This window comes from Entelurus aequoreus, linkage group LG01 (genome assembly GCF_033978785.1).
Source record: "Entelurus aequoreus isolate RoL-2023_Sb linkage group LG01, RoL_Eaeq_v1.1, whole genome shotgun sequence".
NCBI lineage: Eukaryota > Metazoa > Chordata > Actinopteri > Syngnathiformes > Syngnathidae > Entelurus > Entelurus aequoreus.
In genome coordinates, this window is record NC_084731.1 from 65,347,663 (window position 1) to 65,368,363 (window position 20,701).

Genomic DNA, 20,701 nt, shown 5'->3' on the forward strand with positions numbered 1-20,701 from the left:
GACACTGTTTGGAAACAATTAGGTATGTAAATAACAAATTACAAAATCTTTCCGTGCAAATAGCTTATTTCACAACGTATTTATCTGCGGCTGATTTATGGAAAAATATTGTTTTCTTAAAAATTGTTACCGGGTGCGGCTTATATACCTGTGCGCTTTATAGTACAGAACATACGGTAAAAAAATGTGTTCCTCCTATGCTGCCTTTCCACAGAAATCCACTTATTAATAGAAGCAATACCTATAAAACGCAGCTGTTTCCTGTAAAAACAAAAAATAAGAGCGCTGTGTACAGCGCTCTTATTTTTTGTTTACACTTCCTGTTTGCCTGCGCCACTCCTCTAGTCTGAGCGCTGACTGGCTCACCTGTGCCTGGTTAGCAATCAGGACACACCTGTCCTTGCTGGCTGTCCTACCTCAATGAGGTGCATTGCTGTCCTCATACCTCCTTGCTGCACTAGTCTTGGTGTTTACCCTACTTGCACTTCTCCTGTTCTCCCTGCGTCCTGGGGTACAGACCTACAACACCAACATGGACTGAACTATTTTCCTAAATGTATTAATTTTTGCATTTTAAACATTAGCCTACTCTATCTGTAATTATTGTGTGCAATTTTGTATGTGCAATTAAAAAATGTGCCATTTGTTTACATTGTCTATTTGCCTTATATTCAAATAAAATATTGTTTTTTTTAATGGATTTGAACTGATTTAGAGATCTATTTAGTGAGTATCGCCAACCTAAGTGGAATACAGCGTCACTCACTTGGTCTTGTAGTCCTCAACCAGACCGGCCATGTGGTGCAGGTCCGATTCCAGTTTGACCTTTTCGTGCCCCAGGTTGTCCGCCTGCTGGCGCAGGTTGGCGATGTAGGCCTCGAACATGGCGTCGATGTTGGAGGGCGCCGTGGTTTGCTCTTGCAGAACTTTCCACTTGGTCTCCAGCATCTTGTTCTGCTGTTCCAGGAAGCGCACCTGCAGAAGGGGCAATTATTTAGGAATAATAAGTTATCCTGCTAGCAGTTTTCTGGAAATCACTTTTAACAAGTAATGAATTATTTCTTTTTTTAAATTTATTTATTTATTTAATTATTTTATTTGTATTTTATTTGTTTTATTTATTTATTTATTTATATATATATTTTTTTATTTTTTTTTATTTTGTAATGAATTATAGTTACTTGTTACTTTACCAAAAAAAGTAAATGAATTACTAGCAGAATTACTCTTTCATTACTAGGGAAAGTAATTTATACCTTACTTCAAAAAAAGCTTCAAATATCTTACGTTTGTGTCTCAATTGTTTGTGCTTTTAAAAGGCGGGGCCTGTTTTTTGTTAGCTTTAACAGTTAGCAGCGGCAGTGTATCGGCTCTGACGCCAGCTCTTTGGAATCTTTTCACCGGATTGTTTTACCTCTGGTTAATAAAGAGACTCAATGGCTGTCATGTCTTCTTGTCAACAAACGGGGTATTGTTTGGACGGCAAGTAATCAAACAAAGGCTCCTAATTGGTCTGCTGATGTATGCAGTAACATATTGTGTCATTTATCTACCTGTTATTTTGTATAAATTATGGGGGACAAACTGTAAAAAATTGATTACTAATCTACTTGTTCATTTACTGTTAATATCTGCTTATTTTCTGTTTTAACATGTTCTATCTACACTTCTGTTAAAATGTAATAATCACTTATTCTTCTCTTCTTTGATACTTTACATTAGTTTTGGATGATACATCAAATGTGGGTATCGATCCGATACCAAGTAGTTACAGGATCATGCATTGGTCACATTCAAAGTCCCCATTAGTCTAGGGATGTATTTACTGACTTTATAAACATGATATGAATTTAAAAAAAGGAAAAAAGATTTTGTGACAATACTTGGTATCATTACAGTGGATGTCAGGTGTAGATTCACCCATGGCATTTGTTTACATTCAGGGGTGCTAGCTTGCTGTTAGCAGTGAGATATTGTATCCTCCTACGGTGTGTAGTGAAGCATGTTTAGCTATTCCTCGCCCTGCAGTGATAATGTTACTTGTAAGAAACATATTTTTTTGTCGCCATGGAGGCGAAGATTAGTGATTTAGAAGGAGCTAAAACACTGTGGATGGATGTTAGCCGCTAGCTAGCTAGCCATGTCTTAACACGCGAAGTCCCAGAGAAGGGTCAATTGACATTTTTACCTAGAAAACACACAAGAGGGTCATTTGACCCCTAGTCCCCCCTGTGGACACTCCTTTTGTTATGAAAATGTGGCTGTTAGTGGCACACGGCAGGGGGCCACTTGAGCCTGTGTGGGGGAGGGGACCTTACAGCTCAAGCTTTAGTTCTGAGGTAGGTTGTGTGTGTTTTTGCAAGGATCAACAGAATGAAGGGATCAACACTCTGACATTTATTGTTAAAAAAAATACAAAACAAAACATATTTACAAAGAATGAAAAAGCAACTGTTTTCCCAGTTTTGGTGTGGAGGGTTGTTGCAGAAGCAATTGTTATTTTTGTGTGCCAAAAATAGTTTAAAAAAAAAAATTTACAAAGAAAAAAGCATATTTACAAAGAATGAAAAACCATGTCCATGTAAACGTGACTGACATACATTTGAGCAGTCACTCACAATCCTGGCACTGCCATTGCTCCTTTCGGCATTTCCCACATGTATAATTTGGGCCAAATGACCCCTCTCTGGGTCTTCTAGGTAGACAGAAAAATGCTGGGACTTCTAGCACCTCTTCCTGAGGGTGTTTCAGTGTTTTTTGAGGGTGTTTCAGTGTGATTTGTATTTTTTATTTTTATTTTATTTATTTATTTATTTTTTAGTCATAAAAAAATACAATCATGTGTGCTTACGGACTGTATCCCTGCAGACTGTATTGATCTATATTGATATATAATGTAGGAACCAGAAATATTAATAACAGAAAGAAACAACCCTTTTGTGCGAATGAGTGTGAATGAGTGTAAATGGGGGAGGGAGGTTTTTTGGGTTTGTGCACTAATTGTAAGTGCATCTTGTTATCTTGTTTTTTATGTTGATTTAATTAATTAATTTATTTATTTTTTAAATTCTTGTGCGGCCCGGTACCAATCGATCCACGGACCGGTACCGGGCCACGGCCCGGTGGTTGGGGACCACTGCTGTACAACCCTACATTGCACACAGGAAAACACCAAAAACTGTGTGATGTGACAGGTGGTGACAGTACTCTGAGACAAGAGCTAAAGTGATGCATGCTGGGGTTTGAATTAATATCTCACAATTGCCAGAACGACTTTTTACCGTCAGTATCGGCTGCTGAGTTTCATTTTTCAATGTTTTCTGCTGGTGGTGTGCCTCCGCATTTTGTCAATGAGAAAAAATGTGCCTTGGCTCGAAAAAAAAGGTTGAAAAACGTTGAATTAGATTACCAGTGAAAGTTATGATATAGTGGTGTTATTTGGAAGTCTGGTATGGACACTGATGAATGCACTGAATGGAATGTGTGTGTAGAGGGGCGGGGCCATGGAGAATGCATGAAGAACACAAGAATAGGTTCACTGTGTGGAATGCATGATTGACTGAAAGAAAAATGAATGCTTCTCCTCTGACACTCATGTCACAATTTCATAGTCCATTGTGAAGACATGAATAACGACTGTACTCATGTCCCATTGATTATTGCACAGTCCATTGTGAAGACATGGTAAATGGGTTATACTTGTATAGCGCTTTTCTACTTTCAAGGTATTCAAAGCGCTTTGACACTATTTCCACATTCACCCATTTACACACACACATTCACACACTAATGGCGGGAGCTGCCATGCAAGGCGCTAACCACGAACCATCAGGAGCAAGGGTGAAGTGTCTTGCTCAAGGACACAACGGACGTGACTAGGTTGGTAGAAGCTGGGGATCTAACCAGGAACCCTCAGGTTGCTGGCACGGCCACTCTCCCAACAGCGCCACGCCGTCCCCTAACACATGAATAACAACTGTACTCATGTCCCATTGATTATTGTACAGTCCATTGTGAAGACATGAATAACAACTGTACTTATGTCACATTGATTATTTCATAATCCATTGTGAAGACATGAATAACAACTGTACTCATGTCACATGGATTATTGCACAGTTCATTGTGAAGACATGAATAACAACTGTACTCATGTCACATGGATTATTGCACAGTCCATTGTGAAGACATGAATAACAACTGTACTCATGTCACATTGATTATTTCATAATCCATTGTGAAGACATGAATAACAACTGTACTCATGTCACATGGATTATTGCACAGTCCATTGTGAAGACATGAATAACAACTGTACTTATGTCACATTGATTATTTCATAATCCATTGTGAAGACATGAATAACAACTGTACTCATGTCACATGGATTATTGCACAGTTCATTGTGAAGACATGAATAACAACTGTACTCATGTCACATGGATTATTGCACAGTCCATTGTGAAGACATGAACACAACTGTACTCATGTCACATGGATTATTTCATAGTCCATTGTGAAGACATGAACACACAACTGTACTTATGTCACATTGATTATTGCACAGTCCATTGTGAAGACATGAACACAACTGTACTCATGTCACATTGATTATTGCACAGTCCATTGTGAAAACATGAATAACAACTGTACTCATGTCACATGGATTATTGCAAAATCCATTGTGAAGACATGAATAACAACTGTACTTATGTCACATTGATTATTGCACAGTCCATTGTGAAGACATGAACACAACTGTACTCATGTCACATTGATTATTGCACAGTCCATTGTGAAAACATGAATAACAACTGTACTCATGTCACATTGATTATTGCACAGTCCATTGTGAAGACATGAACACACAACTGTGTGACAATCCCCTGGGCGGGGTCAAACACAACAAGGGTGCATGGGTGTGTAGTTTTTACGACGGTATGTGACTTTTTGTCTAGTTTTTTGACACTAGTGGGCCACAGGTTAACTTCCTTGCCCACATTTCTTAGCGGGGCCTCCTCAAACAAGAACAGCCATGCGTGGCAGATAACCTGCAGATAACAGCTGATCAATTACAGGCAGCGTTGGTGTCTGTCTGCAGGCTGACATCGAACCTTATCATCATGGCAGCTCAATAAAGTCTGTTCAGAATTTAATCAATCAATAACGGAGCAGCATCTCCTCATCTGTGTCTCACTAGTGCAACAACAACGCCCAAAATGTGTCCCGTGAAAAACCGTCGGAGCGGAACTCTCTAACAACTAAAGCTCCTTGGGTGAATAATGTAAACTCACTACACCGGTATGTTTTAGTGCTTTCATGGCGAGTTTACTGACATATATAAGTAAGAACTTTACACTACTTTATATTAGAAATGGCAACAGCGGAGGATGAATGTCCCATAACAAGAAGACAGAGAAAAAGAAGGAGCTTATCCACTACGGTGTCGGCACGGACTACAATGTTGGAAGCGAGGAATTTTTCAGGACTGATACAGATCCCAAATACACATCAGCAGGTACCAGAAGGTAAGAACAATTGCTTTTGCATAATATTGCGAAACAAAACGCCAGATAATATGTCTAACCTTATACACACACCATAATAATACTCCTATGTTGAAGCACAGTACGTCTGACTATGGTATCCGTAATGCTCCGACAATCCATCAAGCGGTGCGGCTTCATAATTTTTCAAAGTCGTACCAAAATATTTTGACAGATTTTTGAGCGCCGTGTGTAATGTTCTATATTCTCGATGGAACATATAAAATGTTGTTGTTGTTTACCTGAGTCATATTGCAGTCTGCACGTATCTCTTATGTGTGACTGCCATCTACTGGCCACACCATGTACCAAATAAAATTGCTTCGAGGTCGGTAAGCAAAACCAAAATGATGCCGTACATTTGGCGCACCGGGTTATTAGGCGCACTGTTGATTTTTGAGGGGGGAAAAAAAGGATTTTAAGTGTGCCTTATAGTCCGAAAAATACAGTATATGTTTGGACTGATGACAGCATTGAAGCCCAATTCTTCTTGTATCAGCTTTTCCAAGATGTCCCAGGTTCCAAACCAAAGGCCGCGAGCTGAGCCAGGACAGGTGGTGCACTTTCAAACGCACTTCTGACTCCAACTTAAGTATCTCAAAAAATAGATGTATTTGCAAAAAGGTCTTCTTTCCACGGTGAACAAAATTGAGTTGAACTGCATACAAAGCTATAAACAGAAAACTAAGGCTCGAGTGTTACGTTAGAAGTGGTCAAAAACTGTTTTCACCGACAGTCTCTCAACCTGACAATTGTCCAATCAGTTCCACCTGTGCACCTATATGCTCTCACACAGGTGCTGAAAATGACACACAATGTCAATGACGCTTTATAATTCAATAAATTAACTTGCAATATATCAAAACATATTTTCATGGCAATTACCAAAAAATATTTAACTTAATAATATATGCAGTACTAGAAAAGTATAAATAACACAACAATGGGTACCACAACCATAATGAGCAAAATGAAAATGCAGTAGCGCAGTAGGCCCAAGTATTCATCAGGCACCACCACAATGACCAACACCAAAGTGCAGTAGCGCAGTAGGCCAAAGCCATCTTTCAACCATAATAATATATGCAGGACTAGAGAAATATAAATAACACAAAAATGGGTACCACACTTCTGTTTTGTATCTGGACTATGTTGCCATGGATTGTTGAAATGAGTTCACGTTCATGCGCAATCATTCCTCAAATCTAATGGCCCCAACTTATGAGACTGATTTATTATCAGATTTTACGAAATCTGTTTTAATTACCGGACAATAAGCCACTATTTTTTTTCCTAGGCTTTGAACCCCATGGCTTGTAAAATTGGTGCGGTAATTTACAGATTTAGCAAATATTTTTCATAAAACACATGCAAATACACTCAAATGGTGCGTTATTGTTTGTGCTATGGCGCCATCTTTCGGTGAATGCCTTCAAGTGTTTCCTGCCGTTTAAAGCTTTGAACCGGAAGTAGAAGTGCCGTTCTGTCTTTTCGTCGTCAATAGCATATAGATTCTCCATTCATCAATCCAAGCAACGTTTGCAAGATTTACAATGTAACTAAAACAATTCAGATTTACTAAACTGTCCCATGTGTGATGTCTGTAGGGGTGTTTTCATGCATATTTGTACGTGCATTGTGATGTAATCAAGCTAGTGTCATTAGCATTAGTTAATATGTTAACACGTTTACGAGTGTGTGTGTTAGTATTATTAACTTACAATGGCATTATTTTTGTATTGTTTCAGTTTTCACAAATTCCTTTAGCTGACAATGACTTCTGTTTTGTTTGATCAGCCGTTTTATTGCCGTTTTACAGACACCATTTGGAAAGAATTAAGGTATAAATATAAACATTTACAAAATATTTATGTGTAAATATCTCATTTCACAACATATATATATCTGCGGCTTATAGTCCAGTGCGGCTAATATATGGAAATAAGTAATTCATACTCAAATTATAGGGTGCGGTTTATAAATCGGTGCGCTCTATAGTCTGGGAAGTACGGCGTTCATTGAGAAGTTAGCACTTTTGCTTCGTATGGAGCACAAAATTCCTCTGTTTCTGTGTGTAGCATCACATTATACAAATGGACCTACGATAAAACAGCAGTATTTTCTAGCATTTGCAAAGTTAGGGGTGCTCCAAAAAATCGATTGACTTCCGAATCACAATTTTCAATTATTCTGATTGCAAATTGATTCATATTTTTCAAAAATCTTTAATAAAATATATTTTTTAAATAAAATAAAATATATTGTTGTATACCTTTTTTCAAAATTACATACACACTGGACAAGTTGCCACCTATTTTTCAAAAATATATTTTTCAAAAATATGTTTTTCAAAAATATATTTTTTTAAAGTATATTTTTCAAAAATATATTTTTTTAAAGTATATTTTTCAAAAATATATTTTAGAAAAATAAATTTTGTAACCTGTTTTAAAAGATTTTATCATAATTTGTAAACCATATCTTAATATGGGGACGGCGTTGCTCAGTTAGTAAAGCAGCCGTGCCAGCAACCTGAGGGTTCCCCAGCTTCTGCCATCCTCGCCACGTCCGTTCAATCAATCAAGCAATCAAAAAGCAAGAGACTTCACCCTTGCTCCTGATGGGTCATGGTCAGTGCCTTGTGAATGTGTGTGTGAATGAGTGAATGTGGAAATAGTGTCAAAGCGCTTTGGAGTACCTTGAAGGTAGAAAAGCACTCTACAAGTATAACCCATTCACCATATGGTTTGAGGTTGAGAATTGAGAATCAAATCGTCACCCCAAGAAATGGATTTTGAATGAAATAATTCCCATTCCTATAAAAAAAAAAAGTCTACTTTGTACATTTTACTTCACCCCCACGGCATGATGGACAGCGGAGCGGCACCCCCTGGTGGTTGCAGCTTTGGCCCGGATGCAAGTCTCGGGTTTTGTGTGTCGTAATTTGCGCTCAAATGTGCTTATGCTGCTTGAGGTTTTTTTCAGGTCCCAAACTGAGCTCCTATGTGGCGGGAGCTCAGTTTGGGACCAGAAAAAACCCTCAAGCAGCATAAGCACATTTGAGCGCAAATTACGACACACAAAACCCGAGACTTGCATCCGGGCCAAAGCTGCAACACATAGGAGCTCAGTTTGGGAGCTTCTCTTTGCTCCCCCTTCCGCCATGTTTACCTTTCCTTCCTACCCCTTTAAAGGGCGCCGCTAGGTTGTTACCCATCAGACTTCCTGTTCTGTCTACTCCTGTTCATGGACGGTTGCGGCTCTGTGTAAACGGCACCGAAAGGGTTGCAACAAGTCAGACGTACACGGTCCTCTAGTCCAGTGGTCCCCAACCACCGCGGCCCGGTACCGGTCCGCGGCCCGGTACCGGTCCGTGGACCGATTGGTGCCGGGCCGCGGCCGCACAAGAAGTTAAAAAAAAAAAAAAAAAAAAAAAAATGTTTTTTTAAAAAAAATTAAATCAACATAAAAAACACAATATATACATTATATATCAATACAAATCAATACAGTCTGCAGGGATACAGTGATACAGTCCGTAAGCACACATGATTGTATTTCTTTATGACAAAAAAAAAAAAAAAAAAAAAAAAAAATGTTTTACCACCCCCGGTCCGTGGGACAAATTTTCAAGCATTGACCGGTCCGCAAGTACAAAAAGGTTGGGGACCACTGCTCTAGTCCATGGCTAATTGGTTTCCTGTCCTGGCAAGTTGGTAATACTGTCATACGGGCAACATCCCACCTTTGTTGTGGTGTGGCTACTAAGTCTAAAGGTGGACTTCATCCCCCAATCTGTGCCAGAGCCTCTTATACGGACCAACAGTGAGGCAACTTTGGTGTAAAAATATCTCACTTTGCTGGGTACTAGTGTTGTCCCGATACCAATATTTTGGTACCTTTACCAAAATTTCAGTACATTTCTAAATAAAGGGGACTACTAAAAATGTAATTATTGTCTTTATTTTAACAAAAAATCTTAGAGTACATTAAACATGTTTATTATTGCAATTTAGTCCTTAAATAAAATAGTGAACATACTAGACAACTTGTCTTTTAGTAGTAAGTAAACAAACAAAGACTCCTAATTAGTCTGCTGACGTATGCAGTAACATATTGTGTCATTTATCTACCTATTATTTTGTCTACATTATGAGGGACAAACTGTAAAAATTGATTATCAACCTACTTCTTCATTTACTGTTAATATCTGCTTATTTTGTCTTTTAACATGTTCTATCTACACTTCTGTTAAAATGTAATAATCACTTATTCTTCTCTTCTTTGATACTTTACATTAGTTTTGGATGATACCACACATTTAGGTATCAATCTGATACCAAGTAGTTACAGGATCATACATTAGTCATAATTAAAGTCCTCATGTGTCCAGGGACGTATTCCCTGGCTTTATAAACATAGTATAATTTTTTTTAAACAAAAGAAGATTTTGAGATGCTAAAAATGATCGATGTAATCATAGTAGCATCGACTAGCTACGCTCCTGTACTTGGTATCATTACAGTGGATGTCAGGAGATCCACCAATGCCGTTTGTTTACATTGTGACACTGGTGAGCTACGGTGTGTAGTAAAGCATGTTTAGCTATTCCTCGTCCTGCAGTGATAATGATACTTGGAGGCCAGGATTAGTGATTTAGAAGTAGCTAAAACACTGCCGACTGTGAATGGATGTTAGCTGCTAGCTAGCTAGCCATGTCTTAAAGCACCTCTTTCTGAGGGTGTTTCAGTGTTATAACTTCACCTTTATCTTTACTTTTTACACCAAAATGCGTCCATTCTCCCTTTTCTGTCTACACACTGTGTCTGCTTGTAAGTACTCTGTGTGTCCGCGCTGCCGAACATGCTTCTCTGCTCATAAAACCAGCAATGTCACGACGTGACGACGACAGGAGGGGGTGGTAGACCGGTACTTTTTAGAGGCAGTATAATACCGAATATGATTCATTAGTATACCGTACAACCCTACTGACTACCACATAAAAGACACAGATAGGAAAATAATGTAGATGTAAAAAAAGAGGCTTTAACAGTAACTGACTGACCTTGTCAATGAAAGAAGCAAAACGGTTGTTGAGGGTCTTGATCTGCTCCTTCTCCTGGATGCGGACCGCCTGGATGGTGGGGTCAAAGTCCAGGTTCAAGGGAGCCAGCAGGCTCTTGTTCACAGTCACTGTCGTGATGGGAGCCACCACCTCCTGGGCCATGCCACACCCCATGCCTCCACCAAAGCCCACAAAGCCAAACTCTAACCCCCCGGCCCTTTGGGCTGACCCCCCGGCGACATACCCACCGGCTACCTTGAACCCCCCTGCGCCGACCGCGGCGCCGCTGCTGCCTATCCCGCCGTAAGAGCTTCGGACGGCGCAGCTCTGCCGGGCGCCGCCCACACCTCGGCCGCCGTAGCCGGAGAAGGAACGGCTACTGAAGCCCTGGCCTGGGCCCCTGGATGAGGACACGGTGGATAAGGTGGTGGTCTTCAAAGCTCGGACAGACATGGTGGCAGCGAGGAGCAGGTTCTGAGACTCAACTGAGGGTTGTGGAGTCCGGCAGATAGACCATCCCCGGGTGTTTGCTGCTATTTATCTGAACATGGGAGGGTCCTTTCTTGTCCGTGATTGGTCGCTGTCCTCAACACAAGGGGGTATGGCATGTGGTTTAGGGATGGGTGGTGGTGTCAGTTGCACATTTACAGCATGTCAAGAATTAATCAAGATTTTCTCTGCGGACTACCAAATGACACCTGGCTACGGCTAAACAAACAAACATATGTGTATACTCTTAACTTCATTATTGGCAGGTCCCCCTCGACAACCCAAACAGGGAAAAGAGGTAAAAAAAATGGATGGCTGGATGTGATGGCTGATGAGTGTATTTGAATTCAAGTTAAAGTTAAAGTACCAATGATAGTCACACACACACACTAGGTGTGGCAAAATTATTCTCTGCATTTGACCCTTGATCACCCCCTGGGAGGTGAGGGGAGCAGTGAGCAGCAGCGGTGGCCGCGCCCGGGAATAATTTTTGATGATTTAACCCCCAATTCCAACCCTTGATGCTGAGTGCCAAGCAGGGAGGTAACGGCTCCCATTTTTATAGTCTTTGGTATGACTCTGTCGGGGTTTGAACTCACGACCTACCCATCTCAGGGCGGACACTCTAACCACTAGTAACACTGAGCAGGTTATTGCGGGTAATTGCACAACTGGGAGTGGTCCAGTTTCTGTACAAATTCATGCACCTTGACGATATTTCAATGAAAAACTGAAAAACTGGGTGTAATATGCAATTATTTTTTATTTTTTATAGGGTTGCAAATGAGCCTGTGGTTAGAAGTCTTCTGTACTTTGACATGGCTTTACCTATGTTTCATTGTACTGTCCCTTGTCAAATAAATACATAACAGACTGACTTTACGGAACTCTCTAATAACTAAAGTTCCTTGGGTGAATAATGTGTAGTCACTACACCGGTATGTTTTAGTGCTTTCATGGCAAGTTGACTGTCAGATATAAGTAAGAACTTTACACTACTTTATATTAGAAATGGCAACAGTGGAGGATGGATGTCCCATAACAAGAAGATAGAGAAAAAGAAGAAGCTTACACTTCAGTGTCGGCACGGACTACAATGGCGGACATGCGCAAAGTGTAAGCTTCTTCTTGTTATGGGACATTCATCCTCGGCGGTTGCCATTTCTAATATAAAGTAGTGTAAAGTTCTTACTTATATTTGTCAGTAAACTCGCCATGAAAGCACTAAAACATACCGGTGTAGTGAGTTTACATTATTCACCCAAGGAATTTTAGTTATTAGAGAGTTCCATACAGTCAGTCTTTTATGTATTTATTTGACAAGGGACAGTACAATGAAACATAGGTAAAGCCATGTCAAAGTACAGAAGACTTCTAGCCACGGGCTCATTTGCAACCCTCGTTCCTGGTTAGGCTTTTAAAGAAAAGTTGAGAAAAGTGGAAAAACACATTCAAAATAATTTCATATTACACCCAGTTCTGTTTTCCGTTGACAAACAAACTATTGCCAAGTTGACATTGGTATATCCTCCATGGCAAATATTCCATCTGAAGTCCAACCTTAGCAATAACGAGGAGATGTGAGGATTTACAGCCTCATCCACTTTGCCACACTTCTCACAGGAGTGACATATTGCGAGTCAAATTATGTTCGCCCTGTGTGATGTGCTCCCCAACCCCCGGCTCGCGGCCATCGACCGTACATGTCTCAGAAATGTGACGAAAGAGTTTTTATCGACCGAGTTTCTCTGCCCGCGCGATAAAAATCCACATTAAAAAGCTTTTACAGGCGGCACATTGCAAGGAGCCAGTGACATTCCTTCTTTATCAGGCGAGTGCAGAACAAACAACGTTCTTTTTTTCCCCCTCGGCCCACCTTCGGTCTTCAACATCCTACACATAACATCCAACACAAGGAGAGGTTGTGATCTACCGGAACTAAATGTCAACATGCCGGAAAGTTAAACTCGTTATTCACTCACAGCCACTTAGGAACCTTAAATTCTCCACCTTTGCATTATTCTTTCCCCTGGAGGAAAGGGGGCGGAGATGCCGAGGCTCTGATGGCGAGTCTATTAGGAGGACGCTTGGTATGAAGTTGTGAAGTGCAACGCCGTGTGAGGAATGTGCTGAATGGCACACATACATGCGACAAAGTCAAAGAGGACGAGATGAGCAAGAAGCTATAAGAAGAAGTTAAAGGGGAATTGCATTTTTTGGGGGGGAATTTTGCCGAGAAGGTTTACCGTATTTTAAGTTTAAGTACCAATGATTGTCACACACACACACGAGGTGTGGCGAAATTATTCTCTGCATTTGACCCTTCACTCTTGATCACCCCCTGGGAGGTGAGGGGAGCAGTGAGCAGCAGCGGTGGCCGCGCCTGGGAATCATTGTTTGGTGATTTAACCCCCAATTCCAACCCTTGATGCTGAGTGCCAAGCAGGCAGGAAATGGCTCCCATTTTCATAGTCTTGACTCGGCCAGGGTTTGAACTCACGACCTACCGAACTCAGGGCTGACACTCTAACCACTAGGCCGTTTTCGGACTATAATCCTTTCATTTTCATGCTCTGCCCCCCTTTCCTTCGTGGATGGGGGGGGGGGGGGGGGGGGCACAGGTCCGGTGGCCACGGATGAAGCGCTGGCTGTCCAGGGTCGGGACCCAGGGTGGACCACTCGTCTGTGCATCAGTTGGGGACGTCTCTGCGCTGCTGACCTGTCTCCACTCGGGATGGTCTCCTGCTGGCCCCACTATGGACTGGACTCTCACAATATTATGCTAGATCCACTCGACGTCCATTGCACCGGTCGCCCAGGGGGGTCCCCACATCTGCGGTCCCCTCCAAGGTTTCTCATTGTCATCCCATTGGGTTGAGTTTTTTCTTGCCCTGATGTGGGATCTGAGCCGAGGATGTCGTTGTGGCTTGTGCAGCCCTTTGAGACACTCGTGATTTAGGGCTAAATAAGTAAACATTGATTAAATGATTTTCTCAAAACTCGACAGTGCGCCTTATGTACGGAATAATTCTGGTTGTGCTTACCGACCTTGAAGCAATTTTATTTGGTACATGGTGTAATGATAAGTGTGACCAGTAGATGGCGGTCACACGTACACTATATTGCCAAAAGTATTTTGGCCACCTGCCTTTACTCACATATGAACTTGAAGTGCCATCCCATGGAATTGTCCAAAATGTTTTGGTGTCCTGGAGCATTCAAAGTTCCTTTCACTGGAACTAAGGGGCCAAGCCCAACTCCTGAAAAACCAACCCCACACCATAATTCCTCCTCCACCAAATTTCACACTCGGCACAATGCAAATGTACCGTTCTCCTGGCAACCTCCAAACCCAGACTGGTCCATCAGATTGCCAGATGGAAAAGCGTGACTCCTCAGTCCAGAGAAGGCGTCTCCACTGCTCTAGAGTCCAGTGGCGACGTGCTTTACACCACTGCATCCCACGCTTTGCATTGGACTTGGTGATGTATGGCTTAGATGCAGCTGCTCGGCCATGGAAACCCATTCCATGAAGCTCTCTGCGTACTGTACGTGGGCTAATTGGAAGGTCGCATGAAGTTTGGAGCTCTGTAGCAACTGACTGTGCAGAAAGTCTTTGCACTATGCTGACCCCTCTCTGTCAGTTTACGTGGCCTACCACTTGGTGGCTGAGTTGCTGTTGTTCCCAAACTCTTTACTTTTCTTATAATAAAGTTGACTTTAGAATATTTAGGAGCGAGGAAATTTCACGACTGGATTTGTTGCACAGGTGGCATCCTATGACAGTTCCACGCTGGAAATCCCTGAGAGTGACCCATTCTTTCACAAATGTTTGTAGAAACAGTCACCATGCCTATGTGCTTGATTTTATGCACCGGGCCAAGTGATTAGGACACCTGATTCTCATCATTTGGATGGGTGGCCAAATACTTTTGACAATATAGTATAAGAGATACGTGAAGACTGCCATATGACGCCAGTGAACAACACCAAAACTTTAAATGTTCCATTGAGAATATAGAACATTACACATTACACAAAAATCTTGTCAAAATGTTTTAGTATGACTTTGAAGCCGCACCGCTTGTCGGATTGTCGGCGCATTACGGCCACCGTAGTCAGAAGTACGAGTATTACTATGGTGTGTGTATAAGGACCGCACAATGGCACCCATCAGCAGACATATTATCTGGTGGGTTTTTTCGCAATATTATGCAAAAGCAACTTTTCTTATCTTCTGGTACCTGCTGATCTGTATTTGAGATCTGCATAAGTCCTGAAAATTTGCGAACGTCCGCCATTGTAGTCCGTGCGACACCGTAGTGGATAAGCTTCTTCTTTTTCTCTATCTTCTTGTTATGGGACATTCATCCTCCGCTGTTGACATTTCTAATATAAAGTAGTGTACAGTTCTTACTTATATCTGTCAGTAAACTCACCATGAAAGCACTAAAACAGTGAGTTTAACGGTGCAGTGAGTTAACATTATTCACCTTAGGAACTTTAGTTATTAGAGAGTTCCGCTCGGACGTCTTTTCACGGGACACATTTCCTGTGTTGTTGTTGCACTAGTGAACCATGGATGAGGAGATGCTGCTCTGTTATTGATTGAAGTAAAGTCTGAATGTCATTAAAACAGTTAGCGCCATCTTTTGAGTTTGTAATGCACAACACTGTGATAGGACACCAATATGTACTGAGTAAAAAACATGAACAATCATATTACAGTATCTGTGAAGTATTATTTCATGTTATTTCAGCTAGCCAGACAGTGTGTGTACTGTAGTCGTAATAACACACATGACATGCTGCATGCATCATCATCAATATTATAGTGACTCACTCCATGGACAGTTGACATTTTTTTCCAGTTGATTTTGGGTAAGCACTCCATTTATGTCGGCAAAACTTGACTGCAAATTCTTCATTTACAGCGTCGTAGTCACGCAAACCTCACTCTCTCGGCTTGCGTCTGCTCCAACATCTCACCCTCTTCTCGTGCTCGATTCTTAGTAGTTCATCCTCCGTATATTCAGCTTCAAAAAGATAGGGTTGTTATTCCTCATTTTTCCAAAAATTGTTGTCTTCATTGTCTGTTACCAAGTCTGCAGTGTTTACAACACACACTCGTGTTTGTTTCCGGGAGTAGGAACACACATTTGTTGATGGAAGTTAAAACTGTGCTGAAAAAATGGGGAAAAAATGACAAAAATACAGTAAATATTGTACATATTACATATTGTTATGAAGGTGTCTGTTACTACATTATATATATACTTGCAGTGTGTATATTGTGCATATTACATATTTTTATGAAGGTGTCTGTTACTACATTATACTGTATATATACTTGCAGTGTGTATTTTGTACATATTACATATTGTTATGAAGGTGTTTGTTAGTACATTATATATATATATACTTGCAGGTGTGTATATTGTACATATTACATATTGTTAAAAGGGTGTCTGTTGCTACATTATATATATATATATATATATATATATATATATATATATATATATATATATATATATATATATATATATATATATATATGTATATATATATATATATATATATATATATATATATATATATATATATGTATATATATATATATATATATATATATATATATATATATATATATATATATATACTTGCAGTGTGTATATTGTACATATTACATATTGTTATGAAGGTGTCTGTTACTACATTATATATATACTTGCAGTGTGTATATTGTACATATTACATATTGCTATGAAGGTGTCTGTTACTACATTATATATATACTTGCAGTGTATATTGTACATATTACATATTGTTATGAAGGTGTCTGTTACTACATTATATATATACTTGCAGTGTATATTGTACATATTACATATTGTTATGAACAGTGTTGGGTTAATTACTGAAAACCAGTAATGAGTTATAGTTACTAGTTACTTCATTTCAAAAGTAACTCAGTTACTAACTCAGTTACTTACACCAAAAAGTAATGTGTTACTTTGAAAAGTAACTATTTAGTTACTTCTTTTTATTTTTTATTTTTTAAAAGCTCCCATTAATGCCGTTTAGCCTTCGTTTCAGTACTGTTATTGCACTGGAGAATAATACAATGTGTTGATCAACTTGACATGCATTTGCATCACTGTACTCTGCTAAGCAATGTGCTCTACAGACAACACACAAAGACAAATATATGTTTCAAAGGCCAATTTGTTTCTGGGCCGGAAAATATTGACAAAACTATTTTAAATAGCTGCAACATAATGGCACTTTAACTTGAACTTGAAGTAGATAGGATCTTTGATCCAAGACACAACTTACATTTAACTAAAATTGTATTTTCTTTGTGCTCGACAAAAGAAAAGTATTGAGAATTTCTCCTTGTTAAAAAAATCGACTCTTGGCTTCGCCTTGATGTCTTGTTAGTTGTTATGATAGTAGCGTTTATGTGTGTGTGTGTGTGTGTGTGTGTGTGTGTGTGTGTGTGTGTGTGTGTGTGTGTGTGTGTGTGTGTGTGTGTGTGTGTGTGGGTGGGTGTGTGCGTGTGTGTGTGTGTGTGTGTGTGTGTGTGTGTGTGTGTGTGTGTGTGCGTGCGTGCGTGTGTGTGTGTGTGTGTGTGTGTGCGTGTGTGTGTGTGTGTGTGGCCCTTTAAGATATGACAGCATGTGGGTGAGGGACGTCAGTGAGTGAGTGGGCGAGAGAAGTGAGGGACCGGCGACAGTGAGTGCTTGCAGGTGCTCTCTCTAGCTTGCTGGATGGCTGCGTCCAATAAAGTCACAAAGTTGCAACAAACCGCCGGCCTCGTCATTCACCCTTTTTTTTTTTTTTTTTTTTTTTGTCATGAAAAAATTAAAATAATAAACGTGAATCCACTGTGCACTCATATGGACCTTTATTAGCACATTGCGCCAACAACATAACATGAGTATAACATCAAAGTCTCTGCAGGTAACTTCCTCTCTGCCCATTACATAAATAAAAAAATGACGTGAAAAAATATATAAATGACAAGAACCAGCAATTCCATACTACTGTCATTATGAATGTTATTTTTCAACAGTTGAAATAAAGTTGTCAGTTTGTACCGTCAGATAAGCCTCCTGCATGTTTGTGTGCCCGAGTCGACTCACAAGCTCCTCCTCTCCCTCACCTCCCTCTGCCCAAACGCGCTGATTTTCGTTGCTATGGTAACGTTTACATGCCTTCAAAATAAGATGCAGATACAACATTAAAAACGAATATAAAGTGCATGAGATTTTTAACTCACCGTAACGCAAAATCAATGGGAGCCCTGAACTTCTTTCTCTGCAACGAGACGGTCCCAACTGGGGGTAATGGGAGACAACTGGGGGTAATGGGAGACAACTGGGGGTAATGGGAGACAAAGACACCCGAAGTGTGTTGCTTATGTCCAGTCTGCTACGTTGTTTTGTTTTGGTGGCTGTCACTGCAGACAATCCCGCTTCACACAGATAGGATGTTGGAAATGGCAACAGTGTTTTCAGTGCTGTGGTGGCGATCTCGGGGTATTCTGCAATGACTTTAATCCAGAAAACAGGTAGAGTTTGTGTCTGAAATACACTTTCAGGCTGCCGTCATTTGCGATCCCCGGCAGTTGATCTTCTTCTTGCACAGACATGCTGGATTCATCTGCTTTGTTGACAAATGGGTCGCGGATCCATTCCTTGGCAGTTCGTGGGTCTTTTGAAGTCGGGAAGTAGCTCTCAAACTCTCTTAAAAGCACAGACAGGTGATCGAGCAGCTTGGAGAATGAAGGCGCAGGCTCAGTCTCACGCAAAAAACCCGCCAATGTTTGAAACATGTCCAATATGCCTCTGTTCACACGCCGTGCCCACAAATCCAGTTTGATTTGAAATGCAGCTACTTTATCTGCCAATCTAAATACAGTCGTCATTTTTCCCTGAAGTGACAGATTGAGTTCATTGAGCAAACTGAATATGTCGCATAAGTAAGCCAGTTTTGCGACCCATTCCTCGTCACTGAAATGTTCTGCCAGCGGTGACTTCTTTTCTGAGAGAAATCTTTGCAGTGGCTCTCGTAATTCAAATACTCTGGCCAGTGATTTCCCACGGGATAACCATCTAATTTCTGTGTATAAGAGAAGGCGTCTGTGCTCCACGTCCATCTCCTCACAAAGCTGCGCAAACAGGCGCGAGTTAACACATTGGCTGACTTTAATTTATAAGGCTCTTTTAGGTCTAATACCTCCATACTTGTGTACTCTGTTACAAAGAAAAAGCAGCTCTTACGCATTACGTTCTAACAATTTGTATGTTTTAACTGTTCCTCATGTACGGACTGAATTTGGAAAAAGAGCTTTTGGCATTGCTGCTCCTATGGCATGGAATGAATTGCAGACGAAACTGAAACTTACAGAACTACTTCCATTTGGAGCCTTCCGTTCTGTCCTGAGGGACAAACAGCGAGAGACGTTTGCACAGTGCCTGTGTTTTTAAAGATGTAAATCTCTGTTGTTTTACACTTCTCTTATGTATTTTAAAATGTATGTCTTAATGTATTTATTTTGAAACTGCTCTGTGACATGTGCTGTTGACCTCTTGGCCAGGTCACCCTTGTGAAAGAGATCTTGATCTCAATGGGTTTTCTTATCTGGTTAAATAAAGGTTCTAAGTGCGTGTGCTTTAATGTGGTTAATAACTTTAACCACATCATTCAATACGATGTTTAATTCCGGTGGCATTTTTCGGCTTGCAAGCATTTCCCTGTGAATGATACAATGCGTGGATTTACACTCAGGTGCAACCTCCTTAATCCGAGTAGTTAATCCAGACAGGCGTCCAGTCATGGCAGCAGCTCCGTCGGTGCATATGCCGACACAAAAGGATCATTTCACTTTTCCTGACATGTAACCATCCAGCGACTTGAACAGTTCTGCGGCTGTGGTGTTGGTTGGCAACGTTAGTGCACATAACATATCCTCATGCTCATGCACATCCTCCTGATAAATATATTGCACATAAACAAGTAGTATTGCCTTGTTGTCAACATATGTAGATTCGTCAACCTGGAGTGCGTACCACGGTGATTTATCAATCCTCTCTAACAATTGTGTCTCAATGTCTTCGGCTATTTCCTCAATGCGCCGACTCACGGTGCTAGCCGACAGAGGCACCTGTGATATCTTCTTAACAGCAGCCTCTCCTAAAAGTTGACGGCAAATGTCTTTAGCGGCAGGAAGGATCAATTCTTCACCAATAGTGAATGGCTTTTTAGCCTTAGCAATACGATTAGCCACTAAGTACGATGCTCTCAGTGCATTCTCATTTACTGATGTGGTGTCCCACAGTAATTTCTTCTGTTTTTCATGTTCATGTTTTTTTCTTTCAAAATACTCCAGGGGCTTGTTTTTTAATCCAGGGTGCTTGGTCTCTAAATGGCGAAGCAGTTTTGAAGGCTTCATGGCCTCATTAGAGAGCTGCTCGCCACATTTTATGCAGAGCGGGCTCGGTGCGTGGGAATCACCTGTTGCGATAAATCCATATTTGGTATTGTCTGTTAAAAGCTTTCTTTTTCTTGGAAGTCGTAGGCTGTTCTTCACTGT

At 40.6% G+C, this 20,701-nt stretch overlaps 2 protein-coding genes across 3 annotated transcripts in view; both read right to left on the reverse strand.

Moving 5' to 3' along the window:
* LOC133636142 (keratin, type II cytoskeletal 8-like) overlaps nucleotides 1-11,064 on the reverse strand; it is a 20,372-nt gene extending 9,308 nt beyond the window's left edge. The window contains exons 1-2 of the mRNA XM_062029895.1: nucleotides 10,612-11,064; nucleotides 767-975 (exon numbers count right to left, since the gene is read on the reverse strand). Of these exons, the coding sequence (XP_061885879.1) occupies nucleotides 767-975; nucleotides 10,612-11,064 (662 nt within the window). The remainder of the gene's footprint in view (nucleotides 1-766; nucleotides 976-10,611) is intronic.
* Nucleotides 1-20,701, reverse strand: part of LOC133655839 (uncharacterized) — a 247,619-nt gene that overhangs the window by 211,133 nt on the left and 15,785 nt on the right. The window lies entirely within an intron of this gene.